The following is a 21,832-nucleotide window of genomic DNA, read 5'->3' as shown; positions in this document are numbered from 1 at the left end:
ACTGCCCCTTGGAAGGAAGAAGACCACCCACCCCTGGAGGGATGGCTGCCCAATGGGGTTAAGTGGGTACCCACTGGGGAGCCTACACTGGGTGAGAGGACTGAGCTAATGACCCCAGCCTCACCCCCCACCCTCAGCAAGGTTTCCCAACAAAGCAACCGGGTTCTTCAGAGGCATCACTTTACCTGATACCTCACCTGGCTCAGTTGAGTCCTCAGATTGGTTTGTAAGAATGTCAAATACAAAATCCTAGCACCTGGGGCTAGTGAGATGATTCAGTGGATAGACCTCATGTCTTCTGTGCCTGAGGCTCTGGGTTACATCTTTGATGCCACATGAGAGCCCCAAGGACAGAGACAAGTGGAACCCCATGAATGGTGAACCGGTACTTTGGTGTCTCTCTTGTTCTTGTCATATATACATATATAAAATTAGGGTTGGGGAGAAAGCATAATGGTTATGCAAAAAACTTATATGCTTGAGCCTCCAAAGTCCCAGGTTCAATCCCCAGCACCACCATAAGCCAGAGTTGAGCAGCACTCTGGTTGGTCTGTCTGTCTGTCTGTCTGTCTGCCTGCCTGCCTGTTTCCCATTCAAAGTAAATGTTAAAAAATAAAATATTTTATTAAAATATAAAATAATTATTTTTCCTTTATTGAGGGGATTATAGTCAACAGTACAGTAGTTGGTACATGTGTGACATTTCTCAGTTTTCCACATAACACTCTAACCCCCCACCTAGGTCCTCCTCCACTGTCATGTCCCATGAACCCTCCCCTGACCCCACCCCAGAGTCCTTTACTTTGGTGCAGTGCACCAATTCCAGTCCATGTTCCGCTCTGTGAATAAAATAATTATTGGCGAGGTAGTCGGGCGGTAGCACAGCAGGTTAAGCACATGTGGCACAAAGTGCAAAGACCGGCGTAAGGAGCCCCCAGCTCCCCACTTGCAGGTGTCTGTCTGTCAGGTGTCTTCACCCACAGGCAGTGAAGCAGGTCTGAATGTGTCTGTCTTTCTCTCCCTCTCTCTGTCTTCCCTTCCTCTCTCTATTTCTTTGTGTCCTGTCCAACGACATCAATAACAACAATAATACCTACAACAATTAAAAAGTAATATTAATTATTGGGGGCTGGGAGATAGCTTACCTGGTAGAGTGCACAATTTTCTAAGCATGAGGACCTGAGCTCAAGCCCCTAGTAACCACATGGGAACACTATGCAAAGGGGAAACTTCACAAGTAGTGGAAGAGTGCTGTGCTGTCCTTCTCTCTCTCTTTCTCTCTCTCTCTCTCTCTCTCTTGTCCCTCTCCCTCTCCCTTCCCCTCTTCTCTTCCCTCCCCCTCTCCATCTCTGTTTCTGTTTCAGCCTCTACCTAGAAAAAAAAATAAACAGAAAGAGTCTTCTGGGAGTGGTGGAATTGCATAGGTGCAAAGCCTGATGGCAAAATAAATTAATTAAAATTTTAAAAATGGGCTAAGGAGATGGCTCAGGGCAGTAGAGCACATGCACATGCCATATTACATGAAAAAAAAACCCAACACCCCTAAAATCTGAATAGTCATACGGTCAGCCCTTGAAGCTGAGGGTCAGAAAAAGGAAGGAACTTGCCTGCTGGCACCCTGAGGGCCACGTCAGGATGAAAATTCCAGCACAGAGCCCTTGAGCTCAGGTTAAGGCTCTCTAGTATTCTGCTCTGGACTCAGAACAGAGCCTTGTAGCTCAATAAGAACCTCTTGCTTTCTGTGCCAAACAGTTATCTACCAGCCATGGCATTTATGTGTTTGTCTTTCCCAGCACATCACAAACTCTGAGAAGGCAGGACTTTTGTTGTTCTGCTGCTATTCCCCCTATGCTTGGACTGTTAGCATGCACTGAACAATTGCTGCACAATTACCTGTTAGAGAAAGGAAGGCAGGAAGGAAGGAAGGAAGGAAGGAAGGAAGGAAGGAAGGAAGGAAGGAAGGAAAGAAGGAAGGAAGGGAGGAAGGAAAGAGGCAGGCTCATCAGGATCAAAAGAGCCATTACTACCATTGCCAGCCTCATGGTGCTGACTCTTCACTCCTCCCCACTCCCACTGCCCCTGCCTGGCTCAGAGACTCAAATGTCACCTCCACCACTAAGACAGCCTCTCCGGATCAACTGCTCCCTCCACCCCCAACCCCTAGCCTTCAAAGCAGTCACTATGTTATGAAAAACACAGGCCTTCTTTCCCACTGAGTCTCTTCTGGATGTATGGGAGAAAAAAATATTGACAAAAACATTCAGCAGACACGTATCTGATAAAGGATGTGTGCTTAGAATATATAAAGAGCTCTCAGAACTCAGCACAAGAAGACAGCCGGTGCTAACGTGGGGAATGTCCCCCCTAGGCCTAAGGGTACATCTTGGTTAGCCAAGACATTCCCCAGTTAAGGGGTTAATTTTGGGGACCTTTGATTTGGGGGGGAGATTAAGTCAGGCAGGGGGAGTATGTTTTGGGGTATTCTAGATTAAGTGCTTCCTACATCCTGGGGCTCAGCCCTTCAGGGAAGTGTAAACATTTTTGAAGTGAATTCTTTAAAATTCAAGGTTATGGTTTCCTGGGAACCATGGATTTTTATTTTTTATTTATTTTTTATTTTTAGGGTTAATCATTTTTTTATATTTATTTATTTTCCCCTTTTCTTGCCCTTGTTTTTTTAATTGTTGTTGTAGTTATTATTGTTGTTATTGATGTCATCGTGGTTAGAAAGGACAGAGAGAAATGGAGAGAGGAACTGAGAGGGAGAGAGAAGGATAGACACCTGCAGACCTGCTTCACCGCCTGTGAAGCGACTCCCCTGAAGGTGGGGAGCTGGGGGTTTGAACCGGGATCCTTATGCTGGTCCTTGCATTTTGTGCCACGTGCGCTTAACCCGCTGTATTACCACCCGACTCCCTTTAGGGTTAATCTTTCGAAGACTAAGGGAGGGAAAGAGGCAAGCAAGGAAAAAAGAAAGAAAGGGTGAACTTCTTTCTCTCTCTCCATCTGCCCTTTGGAACCAAAGCACCATCTTTCCCTGGCATCATGTGGCTGCCATGGCCATCAGCAAGTTTCTGCCCCGTATATCAGTGTGTAACAGTGGCTGGGTCGAGCTGATGTTGAGCTTCCTAACTGATCCTCTTCCTGCCTCCCACCAAAGCAGCATGGATGAGCAAGGCGCTAGGCAGCAGTGTGGCCACAGCAGCCCACACATCACCATGCACAAGAACCTGGGTTCAAGTGGTCTGGGAGGTGGCGCACTGGATAAAGCATTGGACTCTCAAGCATGAGGTCCTGAGTTCAATCCCCAGCAGCACATGTACCAGAGTGATGTCTGGTTCTTTCTCTCTTCTCCTATCTTTCTCATTGATAAATAAGTAAAATCTTAGAAAAAAAAAAAAAGACCCTGGTTCAAGCCTCTATCACCACTTGCAGGGGGAAGCTTTATGAGCTGTGAAGCAGGGTTGCAGGTGTCTTTCTCCCTCTCTATCTCTCCTTTCTCTCTCAATGTCTCTCTTTCCTAGCAAGAAAAGAAAGAAGAAAGGGAGGGAGGAAAGAGAGAGAGAGAGAGGTAGAGAAGGAAAAAAAATGGCTGCCAGGAGTGGTGGATTCATGTACAGACATTGAGGCCTAGGGATAACTCTGGTGGCAAAAAAGATGAATGAATGAATGAATGAATGAATGAATGAATGAATGAATGAATGAGTTTACTTACAGAAACAATGAGTTTACTTACAGACAAACAAGGGAGCATGGAAAGTCCCAGGAAGTAAAGGGAACATGCTGTGGTGAGGACAAGGACATGAGTTAGTTCCTGTATTCAAAGTGCCTTCATAGATTCTCTTCTGACCTTAGATTCTAGAAATCTGGGAAGGTGTCATAGTTAAGTTGTGGAGAGTGAAGAGGAGTTTTCCAGACAGAAACTAGGAGAAGGATGCTCCAGGAACAGATCCCAGTGTGGCCAGAAGCCCAATGGGCTGGAGGAGCAGATAGGCCATGAAAAATGTAGCATGGCTGACGGGGCCAGAGGGTAGGCCAGACAGAGGAGAAGGAATGTGGAAGGAAGAGAAACCTGGTCCACAGCTCAGCTAGGAAGCATTTGTTGTACACATAGCTGGAGAGAATGAAAAGCTGGTTGGCTGGCTGCTCAGAAGCCTGAGGGCTGGTAGGAAGGAGCATGTGAGGCTTGGGAGTGAGAGGTGAAAAAGATGAGCTGTGCCCACATTCCAGGAGACTCTGCAACTCTCTCTGAGCACACCCTCCCTAACCAGGACAAAGGGTGGTATGTCCAAGGTGCCATTCATTGAGAAGGGGAGGCTGCAAGAATCCCAGGGCTAGAATCAGAGCCATGGTTTCTGGTCCCAGCCCAGCTCCCATCTGTCTGGAGGACCGGGTGACCCCAACACTACTACCTTTCCAAGGCTCACCAGAGTGTATTAACTGGGGAAAGTGGCACAGATAAGCACCCTTGAGCTAGCTACACCTGCACAGTGTGTGGGCTCTTCCTGTACATGCACAGACACGCTACACAGTAATGACCGCCCCGGGTCATCATCAAGCAGATGTCTGCAATAGCTCAGCAGAGAAGTACTGAGGGCCTCCACCCACCTTACTCTGCCCTGCCCTTCTTCCCTTTTCTTTTCTTTGTAATATTCATTTATATATTTTTTCATAATTGCCACCATCACTAGGGCTCAGTGCCTACAGGACAAACCCACAGCTCCCAAATGCCCTCTTCTTCTCCTTTCCTTTTTTTTTTCTCTTCTCTTCTCTTCTCTTCTCTTCTCTTCTCTTCTCTTCTCTTCTCTTCTTTCTTCTTAATTTCCTTTGACAGGACAGAAAGAAACTAAGAGGGAGGGAAGATAGAGAGGGAGAGAGGGAGAGAGAGAGAGGGGGACCTGCAGACCTTCTTGTAAAGCTTCCCTCCTACAGGTGGGGATGGGGGCTCGAACCCAGGTGCTTGCTCATGGTAACATGTGCTTAACTAGGTACTCCACCGCCCAGTCCCATTTTTTGTTTGTTTTGTTCCTTTTTGTTTTTTAATAGAGACAGAGAGGCAGAGAGAATGAAAGAGACTCCAACACCAAAATTTCCTTCCATGCTGTGGGTTCTGGGATCGAACCTGAGACATGCACATAGCAAAGCAGTGTCCTATCCAAGTGAGCTGTTTCTTGGGCACCAAAATAGTTTTGTTGTTTGTTTGAACCAGAGAACTGCTTGGCTCTGGTTTATGGTGGTGCTGAGGATTGAACCTAGGACTTCAGAGTCTTAGGCATGAGTATCTTTTTGTATAACCAACATGCTGTCTCCCCAGCCTCCAGCCTGTACATTTTCTCATTCATTCGTTTTGTTGTTGTTCATTCGTTTTTTTAAAAGCACATTTTTTGTGCTAGTTTTCATCTTCTGTTTTAAAAATTATCATCATTATTACTTTATTTATTCTGGATAGAGACAGAGAAGAGGTAAAGTGGAGGTGAGGGAGACACCTGCTGCACTGCTTCAACTCTTGTGAAGCTTCCTCCTGCAGGTGGGGCCAGGGGATTTGAACCTAGGTCCTTGGTCATTGTAATGTGTGCACTCAACCAGGTCCGCCACCACCTGGCCACTTTTACTCATTCTTTACTCCCATGTTATTTTTACTTCTCTTTAACTTCTAGACTCAAATGATTATTTCTTTTAGTTTCAATCTTTCTTGATTGATATTAAAAACAACCAAAGCTATGAGTTGTCCTCTAATGAGTGATTGTCAAGAGATTCATGAATAATGTAAAGTCTAGCTCCTTGTAGGCTGAGGGGTTTGTTTGTTTGTTTTGTTTTCATCAACTTTACAAGATGAAATAGGTGTCTGAGGACCTGCTGTATTGGCATGGTTTTGATATATAGTTTTCATTGTGACTAATTTCTAAATAGTTAATTAATTTCAAACTTGATTTCCTCTTCTGCCACAGAGCAATTAAGAACTGTGCTTTCTAATTTCCAAGTACTTGGTTTGGAGGGCTGGCATCAAACATCTTTAAATGAAATTCGCTGAGCAAATCAACTTTTATAAATGTTCCATGAGTATCTGAAATCAGTATGAAACAAAACACCTATTCAAGTCCTCCAATAGTTACCTATATATGCTCATTATGTCGTCTGTCATTATACTATGGTTGTGTGAAGGCTGGTGGCTATTAAGACTTTTTTTTTTTTTTTTACAAACTGTATCATAATTAAATACTCATCTTTGTCCCATTTAATTTATCCTTGAATTCTAACTTGCTGGCTATTTGTATTATCATTTTGGAGGTGTCTTTGGTAAGGCATATCAGCCAGATACCATTTATGTGGTATATCATAGGCAGGGATAGTCTTTTTTTTTTCCCCACCTGGGCTTTGCCTGAGCTTTGCTGGAGGGTCATGCCTCTGTGATTCCACCACTGCTGGTAAGCTCTGTTGGTTTTTATTTGTTTGTATATTTACTTGTTTTATTTTTAATAAGACGTAATTTGTTTATTTATTTTTAACCAGAGCACTGTTCAGTTTGAACCTGGGACTTTGAAGACTGAAGCATAAAAAAGGAAATAAAAAATCCTTTTGCATAACCACTGTGCTATCTTCCCTACCCTGATAGACTCTTGGGTTAATCTTTTTTTCCTTTTAGTCTCAAAGAGAAACAGAGGGTACAAGCAAGGAACAGAAGGAAGGAGGGAGGGAGGAAGAGAGAGAAAGAGACTCAGGCCACAGCAGTGCTCCACCCCTCACCCCTTGGAAACTTCCCCAGCACATGGCGTTCTATGTGCTCACACTCACACCTAGGTCCCAGCACCTGGTAAAGTGTGTACACTACCAGGTAAGCTAACTCCTGGTCCCAGATATATTCTTACAAAGCATGATTTCCCCTTTCTTGAACCCTCCATGGTAATTCATTTTTTTTCCATTTAATTAGATTATATCCCCTAGAAATATTTACAGCAAACATACAACTGGCACATATCCTGAATCTGTGTGCATATCTTTTTGTCTTGGACACAAGTAATAATTTGGCTACATAAAAAATTCTGCAACCTTGGGTCTTTTTGTTGAGAATTCTATGGGCAGTTTTCTTTTCTTTTCTCATCATCATTATTATTATTAATTATCTTTTATTTATTTATTTTCCCTTTTGTTGCCCTTGTTTTTTGTTGTTGTTGTAGTTATTATTGTTGTTATTGCTGTCATTGTTGTTAGATAGGACAGGGAAAAATGGAGAGAGGAGGGGAAGACAGAGAGGGGGAGAGAAAGACAGACACCTGCAGACCTGCTTCACCGCCTGTGAAGCGACTCCCCTGCAGAGCTGGGATCCTTACGCTGGTTCTTGCGCTTTGTGCCACGTGCACTTAACCTGCTGCGCTACCGCCTGACTCCCATTAATTATCTTTTTAACTTAAGCACTGCTCAGCTCTGGTTGATAGTGGTGCTGGGGACTGAACCGAGGACGTTGGATCCTCAGGCATGAGGATTATTTTTCTTTGCATACCCATTATGCTATCTACCACCACCCAGCCAGCTTTCTATTATTCAGTGTGATACTAAAACATGTCTGATGGGCTTTCATTTAGATTGTAGTTTACTTGTCTTTTTACATGTGCTACATCCAATGTCGTCATATTAGCTTGAAATCCAGAAATTTACCATACTCTTAGTGGAGTGGATGTATACACTAGCCTCTGCCCCTCTGAAACTCCCGCTAAAATAAGAGTCAAGGGAGAAAGAAAAATGAAAGGCATAAGGACAAAGATTACAGAGGGAATAGCAGCAAGAACAATACTATTTGCAAATCAAGAAAGCAGGTAGAAGAATGACAGATAGCTCGACAGACCAAGAAAACTAAACCCCAAGTGAGCAACTGCACCAGACTGAGAAACTGGCAGTGCCAGTCACCTCTGGAAGCAAGGATGCAGGAGGGAGGACAGTGTGTGTGAGAACAGTCTCCTTCCCCACTCTCTGGAGTCGGACAAGTCCGACTTCCCTGGAGGCAGATGTTCTCTGCACACTATAGCATGGGCACAGCTGACATAATGAGCAACATTTTATTTAAAGATGTATTTATTTTCATGAGGCATACACCACAGAAATAGAGACCAGAGCACTGCTCAGCTCTGGCTTATGCTGTTGCCAGGGATTGAACCTCTGACCTCAGAATCTCAGACATACTAACACTGGACTCTAACAAATTGAGCTATTTCACCCAGTCCTGGAGCAATATTTTATTTTATTTTATTTTATTTTATTTTATTTTATTTATTAATGAGAGGGATAGGAGGAAAAAAGAACCAGACATTACTGTGGCACATGGGGTTGAACTCGGGACCTTATGCTTGAAAGTCCAAAACTTTATCCACTGTGCCACCTCCCAGACCACCTGGAGCAACATTTTCAAACAGAGACTCAAGTGGAAAGTCAATCCAAATACTGAGACCTCTAGATTCTTCTCCATTTATACTGGATCCCTGGCATCCATGATCTTGCATGTCCAGAGAAGAGCTTTCTCTAGTCAAGGTCAAGAGAAAAGATCTAACCATAATAACACTTAAGTTCCAACAGCAAAATCCCTAACTGAATCATACAAATAATAAAAAAAAAGGCCACAATCATCACATGCCCCACAGCATTCAGTAACATTTTTAGGTGAATGTGAATACGCAGCCAACAACATTTGAGAAAAATCTCTGATACAGATGAATGAGGCCAAGACTGAGCAAAGCATGTAAAATCACATCAACTTGCCTTAAAATTATCTTCAAAGCACAAGAAAGCACTATATATCCATGAAACAAGAACATGCTGGCTAAAAAGAAAAGGTTAGGAAATGTAGGATAATTCTTCAGAAATTAATTAAAAACAAACAAACAAACAAAATCATTGAGTGGATGGAGAAAATTCCTAGCCACCTGAAAATAACCAGCAGTTCAGCAGTGCTCCCTAGACAGAACCAAACACAGAGCAGAGCTTTCAGGTGAATCAAGGAAAATGTTTAAGGGGACTCTTCCCAGCTTGTGAAGCTACTTTCTGTATCTTGTGGCACAGTCCCCCTGAACTAAGAGACCCAGAGGGGCAGGGTTTCTCAGGCGATGCCAGGTGTAAGTCCCAGGGAGAATCACACACATGCCAGCCTGGCAGTGAGGCATCCTCAGGCCCTGCTGGCTGACTTCCGCTCTATAGCATTCATAAACCTTAATTAAGTCTGACCATGCCCCTTCAGGATGCAAACATTTCCCTTTTATAGATTGGAAAATTGAGGTTAGAAGAAAAAAGATGACTTTAACAGGAGACAGCTATAGAAGAAAAACCATAGGGCAGGGGACACAGCATAGTGGTGATGCAAAAGACTTTCATCCCTGAGGCGCTAAAGTTCCAGGTTCAATCCCCTGCACTGCCACAAACCAGAGCTGAGCAGTGTCCTACAGTCAGTCAGTCAGTCTCTCTCTCCCTCTCTCCCTCTCTCCCTCTCCTCCCCTCTCTCCCTCTCTCCCTCTCCTCCCTCTCTCCCTCTCCCCCTCTCTCCCTCTCTCCCTCCCCCCTCTTTCCCTCTCTCCCTCTCCCCCCTCTCTCCCTCTCTTTCTCTCTCCCTCTCTCCCTCTCATTATATCTTTCTCTTTGCATCTCTTCCTCATTAAATGATGTTGGGAAAATTGGGTTGAAACATGCAGTAGAATGAAACTGAACCACTACATCTCACTAGAAACAAAAGTAAATTCCAAATGGATCACAGATCTGGATGTTAATTCAGGAACTATCAAATACTTAAAGGAAAATATTGGTGGAACTCTTTTCCATCGAAATTTCATAGGCATTTTAAATGATACAGACCCAACTGCAAGGAAGACTAAAATAAATAAATAAATAAACGTGACTACAAAAAATTAAAAAGCCTCGGCACAGCAAAAGAAACCACCACCCAAACTAAGAGACTCCTCACAGAATGGGAGAAGATCTTTACATGCCATACATCAAATAAGAGGCTGATAAACAAAATATATAAAGAGCTCACCAAAATCAGCAACAAAAAAGCAAATGACCCCATCCAGAAGTGGGGAGAGGATATAAAGACAATATTCACCATAGAAGAGATACAAAAGGCCAACAGACATATGAAAAAATGATTGACAAGACTATGGGATAAGAGGGGTACAATTCCATGCAATTCAATTCCAGGGAGAATCACACATGCTAGCCTGGCAGTGAGGCATCCTCGGGCCCTGCTGGCTGACTTCCACTCTGTAACATTCATAAACCTTAATTAAGTCTGACCATGTCCCCCGAGAATGCAAACATTTTCCTTTTATAGGGTTTTCTATGCCCCCCCCCATTTTCAATTTCTTAAGAAGATTTACTTATCTGTGAGAGAGAATCAGAGCATGGCTTCAGTATATGGGCACTGAGGATCAAAGTTAGACTTTTTTTTTAAAAAAATTATATTTATTTATTTTCCCTTTTGCTGCCCTTATTGTTTTTCATTGTTGTTGTAGTTATTATTGTTGTAGTTACTGATGTCGTTGTTGTTGGATAGGACAGAGAGAAATGGAGAGAGGAGGGGAAGACAGAGAGGGAGAGAGAAGGACACCTGCAGATCTGCTTCACCGCTTGTGAAGCAACTCCCCTGCAGGTGTGGAGCCAGGGGCTTGAACCCAGATCCTTACTCCAAACTCAGACTTTTATTAGTATTTATTTATTATTATATTTTACTTGTGTGTGTATGTCCAGGGTTATTGTTAGGGCTCAGTGCTGGGACTATGAATCCATTGCTCCTGGTGGCCAGTTTTTCCTTTCTTTTCCGATTTTATTAGGTAGGACAGAGAGAAACGGAGAAGGGAAGGGAAGACAAAGTGGAAAGAGAAGGATAAATACCTGCAGACCTGCTTCACCGCATGTGAAGCATCATCCCCTCTGTAGGTGGTGAAGCTGAGGGGGCTTGAAACTGGGTCCTTGAGCTTAGTACTATGGGCACTTAACCCAGTGTGCCACTGCTCAGCCGCTCAAACTCAGACTTGATGCTTGAGAGTTCAACACTTTATTCACTGTACAACCTCCCAAGCTCCTATTTATTGATTTTTTTTTTTTTTTAAGATACACACACAGAGATAGAAAGAAACCACAGCACTGAAGCTTCCTCCAGTGTGTTAAGGACCAGGCTTGAGGTTGGGTCTAGCACCTGCCCAAACAGTGCACTATCCAAATGAGCTATTTTGCCAGTCCTATTTTCATTTTGTAAATAAAAGCAAGTCACAAAAGAGTTCTCAGAAGCAAGCAAACAAAAAAGATGAGAATCAAAAAAAAAAAAAAAAAAAGCTGAAAGGCAGCCTTAAGTCTTCAAAGTTAAGGACAATGAAAACTTAGCAGGAAGGACAGAAAAAGAGAGATGGCAAAGAAGGAAACTGAAGGGCAAGCTACCCAGCATTCCTCGTGAAGAAAGGAGGGGAATCGCTAAAGAAATGTAGAGCATCTGCCTGCCCTGGGAAGGCGGCCCCAAAACACCTAAGGAAATGGCTGACAGACCCACAGGGAGACCCACTGCCATGGATTTCAGAGCACAGAGACAAAGGTCCAAAAACCTTCCAGAGGAAGCAAGGAGCAAGCAGTGGCACTAAAATTCTCAGCCACCACACCAGAACTGCAAGAGCGCTGGGGCAAAGCCTCTGTGGACAGCGACATTCTAAAGGGAAATTGCTCCCAACCAAACTACTGGCCAGTTGAGCAGGGGAGGAGGAAAAAAAAAAAAGGGATCCCAGGGGTCAGGCAGTGGCGCACCTGGTTAAGCGTACATAGTATGAAGCACAAGGGCCCATTCAAGGATCTGGGTTCCAGCCCCTGGCTCCCCGCCTGCAGGGAGAATGTTTCATGAGTGGTGAAGCAGACCTGCAGGTGTCTATCCTTTCTCTTCCTCACTCTCTCAATTTCCTTATGCCCTACCTAGTAACAAAAAAGAAAGGAAGGAAGGAAGGAAGGAAGGAAGGAAGGGAGAAAGACAGAAAGAAAGAAAGAAAGAAAGAAAGAAAGAAAGGAAGAAAGAAAGAAGGGAGGGAGGGAGGGAGGAAGGGAAGGAAGGAAGGAAGGAAGGAAGGGAGAAAGACAGAAAGAAAGAAAGAAAGAAAGAAAGAAAGAAAGAAAGAAAGAAAGGAGGGAGGGAGGGAGGGAGGAAGGGAAGGAAGGAAGGAAGGAAGGAAGACAGAAAGAAAGAAAGAAAGAAAGAAAGAAGGGAGGGAGGGAGGGAGGAAGGGAAGGAAGGAAGGGAGAAAGACAGAAAGAAAGAAAGAAAGAAAGAAAGGAGGGAGGGAGGGAGGGAGGGAGGGAAGGAAGGAAGGAAGGAAGGAAGGGAGAAAGACAGAAAGAAAGAAAGAAAGAAAGGAGGGAGGGAGGAAGGGAAGGAAGGAAGGAAGGAAGGAAGGGAGAAAGACAGAAAGAAAGAAAGAAAGAAAGAAAGAAAGAAAGAAAGAAAGAAAGAAAGAAGGGAGGGAGGGAGGGAGGGAGGAAGGGAAGGAAGGAAGGAAGGAAGGAAGGGAGAAAGACAGAAAGAACGAAAGAAAGAAAGAAAGAAAGAAAGAAAGAAAGAAAGAAAGAAAGAAGAGAGGGAGGGAGGGAGGGAGGAAGGGAAGGAAGGAAAGAAAGAAGGAAGGAAGGAAGGAAGGAAGGAAGGAAGGAAGGAAGGAGGAAAGAAAGGAAGAAAGAAAGAAAGAAAGGACTGACAGGAGCAGCGGATTTATAGTGCTGGCATGCAATCTATGAGAAATATTATCCTGCCACCCTAAGGAAGCCACCAAAACAAGGGCGTGGGAGGAAAAACAGAGGAAGCTCTGACAAAAATAAACCCTTGAAAGTTAGTTTTCCCTGCACAATCTGGCCTCAAGAATCTGGTCTTCACACCCTCACTAGAACTTCCAACAACAAAGGGATCAACTAAAAAGTACCTGCTTGTTCACATTTTAACATTTATGAAATTGAGATTTTTTAAATGAGTGATGCCTATTATTATTATTTAAAATTTTTTATTATCTTTATTTATTAGAGACAGCCAGAAATTGAGAGGGTAGAGGGGTAATATATATATATAGAGAGAGTCAGAGACAGAGAGAGACACCTGTAACAATGCCTCATCACTTGCAAAGCTTTCCCCCTGCAGGTAAGGACCAGGGACTTGAACCTGGGTCCTTGTGCATTGTATCATGTGCACTCAACCAGATGCGCCACCACCAAGCCCTTTATTATTATTATTATTTAGGCTAGAAGTGAGAGATGGAGGGAGTCGGGCAGTAGCACAACAGGTTAAGCACAGGCAGCGCAAAACACAAGGACCAGCCTAAGAACCCGTTTCGAGCCCCCGGCTCCCCACCTGCAGGGGAGTCGCTTCATAGGTGGTGAAGCAGGTCTGCAGGTGTCTGTCTTTCCCTCCCCCTCTCTGTCTTCCCCTCCTCTCTCCATTTCTCTCTGTCCTGTCTAACAACAATGACATCAATAACTATAGCAATAAAACAACAAGGGCAACAAAAGGGAATAAATAAATACATTAAAAAAAGAAGTGAGAGATGGAGAGGGAGAGAGAAAAAAAGATACCTACAGCATTGTTCTGCCACTCATGAAGCATGCAGGTGGGATGTTGGGGGCTTGAACCCTGGTCCCTGAGCATGGTTATATAACCACTCTATCAGATGAACCACCATCTGTGCTCTGAAAATGAGTTTTTCTGGGGCTGAGAGTGTTTTGCAGGCACTATCACAGGGAGATGAGAGGCACAGCTATCCAAGTGTCAACACCTGTACTGTAAACCATTAACCCACCCAATAAAGAAAGGGGGTGGGGGTGGGGATGAGATTCTACTGCAACTGATGGCAGTTAGGTCAAGGTCAGCAGCTAACATCTACAAGCTGTTTTACAGTCGGCTTTCGTATTTCAGATACATTTTTTTCTCTTAGGCTTCACAATAGCAACCTGAAATGAGTTTTACCAAGCCCATTTCCAAGACTAAGAAACAAATACTCTGTGCAGAGAAGCTACACAGGGCAGAGCCTGTGGGTGGAGGATTTTAGCATTGATGGGAGTTTCTTTTCCTTCTCAGGTCCATCTGGGCCACTCCAGTTCACTGTTCATTTGCCAGTTGAGGGAAATGAGGCTCAGAGTGGTGAAGCCACATACCCCACCTCACACAGCCGGCTAGAGACAGAGGCACAATCTGAACTCACTCTCCCTCAGGGGCTGTTTGCTGGCAGTAGAGGCTTGGGAAACCAAGCATGGGGTGAGAGGGAACCCAGCCCACACCCCTGGCCCCCACTCCCCGGCACCTCTGCTGGAATTTCAGTGACACTCACTGCATAAGCCTGTCTCTGATGGGGTCCCAGGGGTAGCGCTTGGGTTCACTCAGAAACAGGGAGCGGTACCGCTGCCGGTGGTCTTTAGACTCCATCAGCCAGGTGTTGAGGTAGCGGCCCACACCTACGGGGTTCTGCACAGGGAGAGGAGGCAGAAAGTGATCGTGTGACCTGGCCACCCCGAAACCTAAGCAGCTTCCCAGTCCCCAGGCTCCACCCTATCTCATCTGTTAGGGGTTGTGTCATATTCCCCTACAAAGATACACTGACACAAGTCTCTAGTGCCTCAGTGACCTTTGGAGCTAGGTGTGGATGCTGTTAGTTAAGCTGAGGTGATAATGGAGTGGGATGGGTCCTTCACCCAATGTGATGGGTGTATGGTTTTCCCTTATAAGAGGAGGCACCTGAGGAAGTGGTATTCAAGGGAGCAAGAGGTGGGAAGGAGGCCTTTCCAAGCCAAGGAAAGCCAAGGACAGCCAGTGTGGCTCACCAGGCAGTATTCTCCCCATGGGCCTGGAAAGCACGCAGCTCGGCAGACCCCTGGGTTCCACAATTGTGAAAGGACACGTGGCAGCTGTTTTCGCTCCCTTGAGTTTGTGACACTGTGTTCCCGCAGGACAAGTGCACAATCCACCAGAGCACTCAAAGGCCAGGTCACAGAAGTAAACCCAGGTGGGAGTTCTGCAGGGCAGAAACTCCCTTGCATGCATGGAGTAGTGCTAGGATTTCTGGGGGTGTGGGGAAGACACTGGTCTGGTGACCCACAGAGAAAGGTCTCAAGTGGAGCAGACAGAGGGCTCCATGCCCTGGAACCTGGCTCTCTTATCAGTCACTTTGGAGTGACTATAGTATGTTCATTTGGCCCTTATATAGACATCTCTTTTGGGGGGGGGGGATCACTACAAGACCTTCACAGATCCAGGCCAACTTGTGGTGGGGAGCCCACAGTATTGAAGCTTCCCCAGGGCAGTGAGTGGAGACTGGGCTGGCACTTAAGTCACACAGATGGTAAGGCAGACACCCTCCCAGATGAGCTCTTTCACTGGTTCCGGTCCAGACCCCACATGAAAATCCTCTCTCCTACAGGACGAGAGGTTGAAGGTGAGGACAAGGAAGGGTGTGGAAACTGGCAGACTGGTCCTCACAAGAGTTAGGCAGGGTACAGGCACTCTGGGGACCAAGTCACCCCTGGTGGGGTGGGGGGCAGTGTTCAGTGTGGGTTGCAGGCTGAGGCAGGGGAGCAGATGGGAAAGCAGATGAGTTACAGGCAGCACATTCACACGAGGAAACCAGGACAGGCTATAAGCATAGAAAGGCTTTGAGCTGGGAGTGGAGTTCTGTGACAGGTGCATGCTTTGTCTATATTTGGCCCCATGCTTAATCCCTGGCACCACTCCATAAAGAAACAAACAAATAAGTGAATAAAAGTTTTCAAACCAGGTAAAGCTAACCTTTGCTACTGGAAATCAGGGCGGGGGCTAATGGTTGGGGGGGTGGTAAAGAGGGGATTCTGAGGGTGCTGGAGATGAAAGTTTACACAGGGAGTCCACTTTCTACAATTCATGGACTGAATTGTTCACTTAGGATCCATGTTTGTATGATTGTTAGACCCTAGTACAAGGTGCACTTAAAAACTGAAAAGTAGAAGTAAATAGTGAGGTTGAAGTGAGTACAGAAACCAGGAACTCACCTGGTTTACAAAAGCACAAGGAAGGGGGCTGGGTGGTGGTGCACCAAATTAAAAGCACATAATACTAGGCACAAGGACCCATGCAAGGATCCTGGTTTAAGACCCCAGTTCCCCACCTGTAGGGGTGTCACTTCATAAGCTGTGAAGCAGGTCTGCAGGTGTCTTATCTTTCTCTCTTCCTCTCTATCTCCCCTGCCCCTCTAAATTTCTCTCTGTTCTGTCCAATAAAATGTGGAAAATGACCGCTAGAAGCAGTGGCTTCATAGTGCAGGCACCGAGCCCCAGTGATAACCCTGGAGGCAAAATAAAGCACAAAAAAAGATAAAGCTTGCATCATACACACACACACACACACACACACACACACACACACACACACACACACACAGAGAGAGAGAGAGAGAGGTAGTGCCTCTGGAATGGGGACATAAGAATCTTCCCTCATAAGCAAAGAAAGGAGCACCTAGGACACCAGGTTGTGGTATACCCAGTTAAATGCACATAGTGCTGTGTCAGGAGCCCCGTTCAAGCCCCTGCTCCCCACCTATAGTGGGGACACATCACAAGCAGTGAAGCAGGTCTGCAGGTGTCTATCTTTATCTTCTCCTTTTCCCCCTCTCAATTTCTCTCTGTTCTATCAAATAAAATAGAGGAGGGGGAAAAAAAAAAAGGAAAAAATGCCCGCCAGGAGTGGTAGATTTGTAGAGCTGACACCAAGCCCCAGCAGCCAGAACAAAAAAGGAAAAAAAGGGGGGAAAAAGGAGCACCTCCACCAGTTGCCTCTGAGCCCCAAGACAAATGCCAGGAGAATGGAAGGAATATTCCCTGGGAGGTTAAGAATGGGCTGGTGCTGGCACAGTGCTTCTCACCTGGGAACATGTGGAAAATGACATTTCCAGCCCCACTCCAAGATAACTGTTAGCAGCTCTGGAGAGGGCACAGCAACCTGCATTTTAGCAAGCTCTGCAGGAGACGCTAATGTCCCTACCATTTGGAAGCCAGGGTCTTAGAGAAATAAGACAGTGAGAGCTGGCATTAGTTCCTTGAGAACAGAGATAAATGGCTAGAGAGTGGTCCAGGGGAACAGAGTGCATATTGTGTGTGTCTGAGGTCCTGGATTCAATCCCTACAGGGCACATGGCTATGTGGCACTGTGAGACTCACTGCCCCCACCCCTGGCAAAATAAACAAATCTTCAAGAAAAGAAGTGGGACCCAGCTCACTCATAGCACCAGTTCCTAGGGGCAAGAAGGGCTTGGGTCTGTCTGTTGCCATGTGCCCCTACCACAGACTCACTCACCCAGGTCCCCAAAATCATCTGGTAGGCCTTTCCACCTGACCGCTTGGAGGACAGCAGGAATGGTGGCTGGTTGATCTGCTTGCATTCATCCTCTGGAGGAAGCCACATACCGGGACCACAGGTCTCCTAAAGGTAAAGAAAGAAGGCTTCAAGCAGAGAGGTCTGGTTGAGGCCAGGACAGTTGAAAGACTCTGGAAGCTGACCTCCATTCTCTGGGAGCCCTGAGCATTAAGTCAGGGACACTGTGTGTGTGTGTAGGGGGGGTGCCCTGCTACACTCACCTCAATAATAACCCACCCTATAGAAAAGTGCCCTAGGAAGTCAGATAACATGTGTCCCAAATCATCAGCTAGGCAAATCTGTGGTTCCTGAGGGCCCGTTTGACCTGGCAAGGGTTAGAAATGTTCCAGACCCAAGCCTGAGGAGCAGAAAGCACATGTACATTTGGAGCAAAAGGTTCAATTCCAGGTCTTTCTCTCCTTTGCTGGGGGAGCCTGGGCAAGTCCTTTCCTACCTCAGGGCCTGTTTCCCTTTATGAAATGCAAATGATAATCTCTCCCTCTGGGGGGCAAAAGGTGTTTGCCTCCTCCACTCTGACCTTCAAGAAATGTTGGGACTTTTTCCTTCTCCCAGTCTCTCTCCACTACATGCCTTTAGCAGGTTTTCTCCCTGGGGGGTAGACCCTGCAAGTCTGGAGTCTATTGAGATCACTGAATGCCACACCCCAGAATAAAAGTCCCCACCCCCTTGGAGTGAGCAGGGAGGGGGAAGCAACTAGAGGTCAAGCCTAGCCTGACACTTGCTAGGACCAAGTGCCCTGCTATATAGGCTCTAGTCTGCCACCCCATTGAATTCCCCTTGCCACCTGCTAGTCTCATGGGCCACAGGTGTGAAGTGAGGCTGAAGACCGAGAGTGACTCAACCAACTAAGTGCAATGTGCAAGACCTGGACTGGTGCCCAACCCTGAGTGTTCTTCTTGATCCAGTCACCCCCACCCCACATAGCCCTGAAGGGAGAGCTAAGAGACAGGAAGGTCACAAGGGAACACTGACTAGTTTTCGGGGACACTGGCTGAGGGTGGTCCAGTAAATCCTCTCTGTAGGGGTTTTTGGGTTTCGAGGAAGTTTCGAAAAGACACCACGCTTCTTATTGTGAGGAGCATTAAGGTCTTCCACAAAGCTCTTGTATGTCACCAGTTCCCTGGGCTTCATTTTCTGAGAAAAAGAAGAAATAAAGAACTGTTATGTCAGAAAAATCATGGACCCTCTTTCTGCACTCTCACCAGTAAGCAGAGAAAAGCAGGTGACTTCACAGAGGTATCATGGACCACACCTGTCATCAAAACCAGGCCAGACCTGAGACACCATGACCTGGGTTAGGGGCTGTCAGTCTGACCTATCACACACAGCCCCCATAGACAGGCAACATGTTAGAACTCAGCTGACTTTATTCTTTTTTCTAAATAGTTACTTTAATTATTATTCGATAGAGACAGAGAGATATTGAGAAAAGAAGAGAGACACCTGTAGCCCTGCTTCACCACTTGTGAAGCTTGCCCCCTGCAGGTGGGGGATTGAACCAGGGACTTGAACCTGCATCCTTGCACACTATAATGTGTGTGCTTAACCAAATGCACCACCACCTGGCCCCTCTCGGCTTTCTTTAGAGACTGGGTGGCAGTGCACCCAATAAAGTGCATACGTTACCATGTACAGGGACCAGGACCAGGGTTCAAATCCCCAGTCCCCACCTGCAGGGAGAAACTTCACAAGTGATAAAGCAGTGCTGCAGATCTCTCTTACTCTTTCTCTATCCTCCCTTTTCTCTCAATTTCTCTTTATATATGTCAAGAAAAAGAAAGAAGGGGCTTGGGCGGTGGCGCAGTGGGTTAAGCGCATGTGGCGCAAAGCGCAGGGACCGGCGTAAGGATCCCGGTTCGAGCCCCCGGCTCCCCACCTGTAGGGGAGTCGCTTCACAGGTGGTGAAGCAGGTCTGCAGGTGTCTATCTTTCTCTCCCCTTCTCTGTCTTCCCCTCCTCTCTCCATTTCTCTCTGTCCTATCCAACAACGAATTGCGTCAACAAGGGCAATAATAATAACCACAACGAAGCTACAACAAGGGCAACAAAAGGGGGAAAAAAATGGCCTCCAGGAGCGGTGGATTCATGGTGCAGGCACCGAGTCCAGCAATAACCCTGGAGGAGGAAAAAAAAAAAAAAAGAAAGGAAGGAAGGAAGGAAGGAAGGAAGGAAAGGGGAGGGAGAGCAGGAGTGGAGGGAGGCAGGAAGGAAGATGGCTGCCAGGAATGGTGAGTATGTCATGCAGGCACCAAGCCTCAGTAATAACCCTGGTAGCAAAATAAAATAAAACACTATTTTTATCCATTCTTCTCTTTCTTGCTCCTTTTATGGACACTGACTAAGCCAGACACTATTCGAAGCAGTAGCAATTATCCAAGTATTTACTTCTTTATTTTAAAGTAGGACGAGGAGGTAGCTCACCTTGTAGAGTATGCACACTGTCATGTATGAGGATTTGGGTTCAAGCTCTCAGCGCCACAGTGGGGCACCATACATGACACCGATGGAAGCTCCAGGGGTAGGGGCACTGTGGTGTTTCTCCTCTCTCTCTCTCTCTCTCTCTCTCTCTATCTCCCTCCCTCCCTCCTTCCCTCTCTGCCTCTTGCTCTCTAAAAAGGAAGGGACATGTTTGCAGTGAACAGTGGAAGCACACAGCCACAAGTAATTGATTAATTTAGTGCTTTGGGAGAGAAGGTGATCAAACTACTCTATATGACACAACACTGGCAAGTACATGACATGCTACATGCCCAAACCCATACACTGCAGACAACCTTGGTATGAACTAAGAATTTGAGGAGATGATATGTCCATCTGGAAGGGATGTTAATAGCAGGGGAGGCTGTGCATTTGGGTGCGGTGAACTCTACACTTTCAGTTTAGCTTTGCTATGAACCTAGTGTGACTATTAAAAACAAAGTCTAATTCCTGGAAGACATAAAGAAATGGAAGGATACCTCAGGTTCCTGTGAATGGAAGAATATGGTTAAGCGGTCATCTTATCTAAAGTTAAGTGGTCATCTTATTTTATTTACACTGGAATTCCTATCAGAATTTTCAGTGGTGTGGTCTGGGAGCTGGCACAGTGGCTAAAGCATTGAACTCTCATACACAAGGTCTCTAGTTTAATTCTTGCCAATACATATGCCTGAGTGATGTACAGATCTCTCTCTCTCTCTTTCTCTCTCCTCCCCGTCCCTCTCTCCCTATACCTCCCTCATTAATAATAAATAATATATATTTTAATTTTCAATAATTTTTCTTCAAGGAAATAAAACAGATAATTATAAAATTTGTGTGGGACTACAAAAGACCATACGGAGGTAAGGCAATTCAGAAAGAAAAAAAAAAAAGGAGGCTCTCTGATTTCAAACCTTACTACAAAATAATTAACTGGAACAGAATGTTACTGAAACTAAACAAACACTAGCACAAGTCAAACATAACAGAGTCCTGAAACAACCCTACATATATCCGAACACCTAATATATGGCAAAGGGGTCAAAACCATACAATGGGGAAAAAGAAAGTCTCTTCAGCAAATGGTGCTGGGAAACTGGACAGCCAAATGTGAAAAATGGAACTATCATAGTTTAACACCATATGTCAAAGTTAACTCAAGATGGATTCAAAATATATTTGTCTCCAGGATTATTGCTGGGGCTCGGTGCCTGCACCATGAATCCACTGCTCCTGGATGCTATTCTTTCCCTTTTGTTGCCCTTGTTGTTTTATCACTGCTGTGGTTACTATTATTGTTGTTACTGCTACCATTGTTGTTGGAAAGAACAGAGAGAAATGGAGAGAGGAGGGGAAGACAGAGAGGGGGAGAGAAAGATAGACACCTGCAGACCTGCTTCACCGCTCATGAAGTGACCCCCTTCAGGTGGAGAGCAGGGGCCTCAAACCAGGATCCTTGAGCTTTGCACCATGTGTGTGTAACCCGCTACACTACTGCCCAACCCCCTATATGTATATTTTTAAAGATCCCAATATTAGACTTGAAACTATAAAATACATTGAAGAAAAGAGATTTATTTGGCACTTCAACCCCACTGGCAAAGGAAGTAAAAGTGAAAAACAAAACAATGTACTGCATTCAATTAAAAATAATTTACACACAAAAAAACTACCATAAAAATAAAAAGGCAAGAGAGTAATTTACAAAGTAAAAATGCAACCAAGAAAATGGGAGAAGATATTTGCATATCACAGTCTCTCAATGGGATGATATAAAATATGTCAAGAAATCATAAAAATTAACAACATAAACAATTTTAAAGTAACAAAAACCCAATTTAAAAAAGTGAGTAAAAGATGGAGGAGATAGCATAATGGTTATGCTCTCATGCCTGAGGATCCAAGGTCCCATGTTCAATTACCCATAATACTATAAGCCCCTCACCAATGTGTCCCTAAGTCTCATCTCTTCAGAGCCCTA

General features: G+C 45.2%; 1 protein-coding gene across 1 annotated transcript in view; it reads right to left on the bottom strand.

Annotated features, from left to right (window-relative positions):
- CIMAP2 (ciliary microtubule associated protein 2) overlaps positions 1–21,832 on the bottom strand; it is a 32,079-nt gene that overhangs the window by 432 nt on the left and 9,815 nt on the right. Inside the window, exons 7-9 of the mRNA XM_007518045.2 lie at positions 18,365–18,526; positions 17,312–17,437; positions 14,322–14,455 (exon numbers count right to left, since the gene is read on the bottom strand). Coding sequence (XP_007518107.2) covers positions 14,322–14,455; positions 17,312–17,437; positions 18,365–18,526 — 422 coding nt within the window. The remainder of the gene's footprint in view (positions 1–14,321; positions 14,456–17,311; positions 17,438–18,364; positions 18,527–21,832) is intronic.

The sequence above is a fragment of the Erinaceus europaeus genome, chromosome 13 (genome assembly GCF_950295315.1).
Source record: "Erinaceus europaeus chromosome 13, mEriEur2.1, whole genome shotgun sequence".
Lineage (NCBI taxonomy): Eukaryota > Metazoa > Chordata > Mammalia > Eulipotyphla > Erinaceidae > Erinaceus > Erinaceus europaeus.
This window is presented reverse-complemented; position numbering and strand designations above follow the sequence as displayed.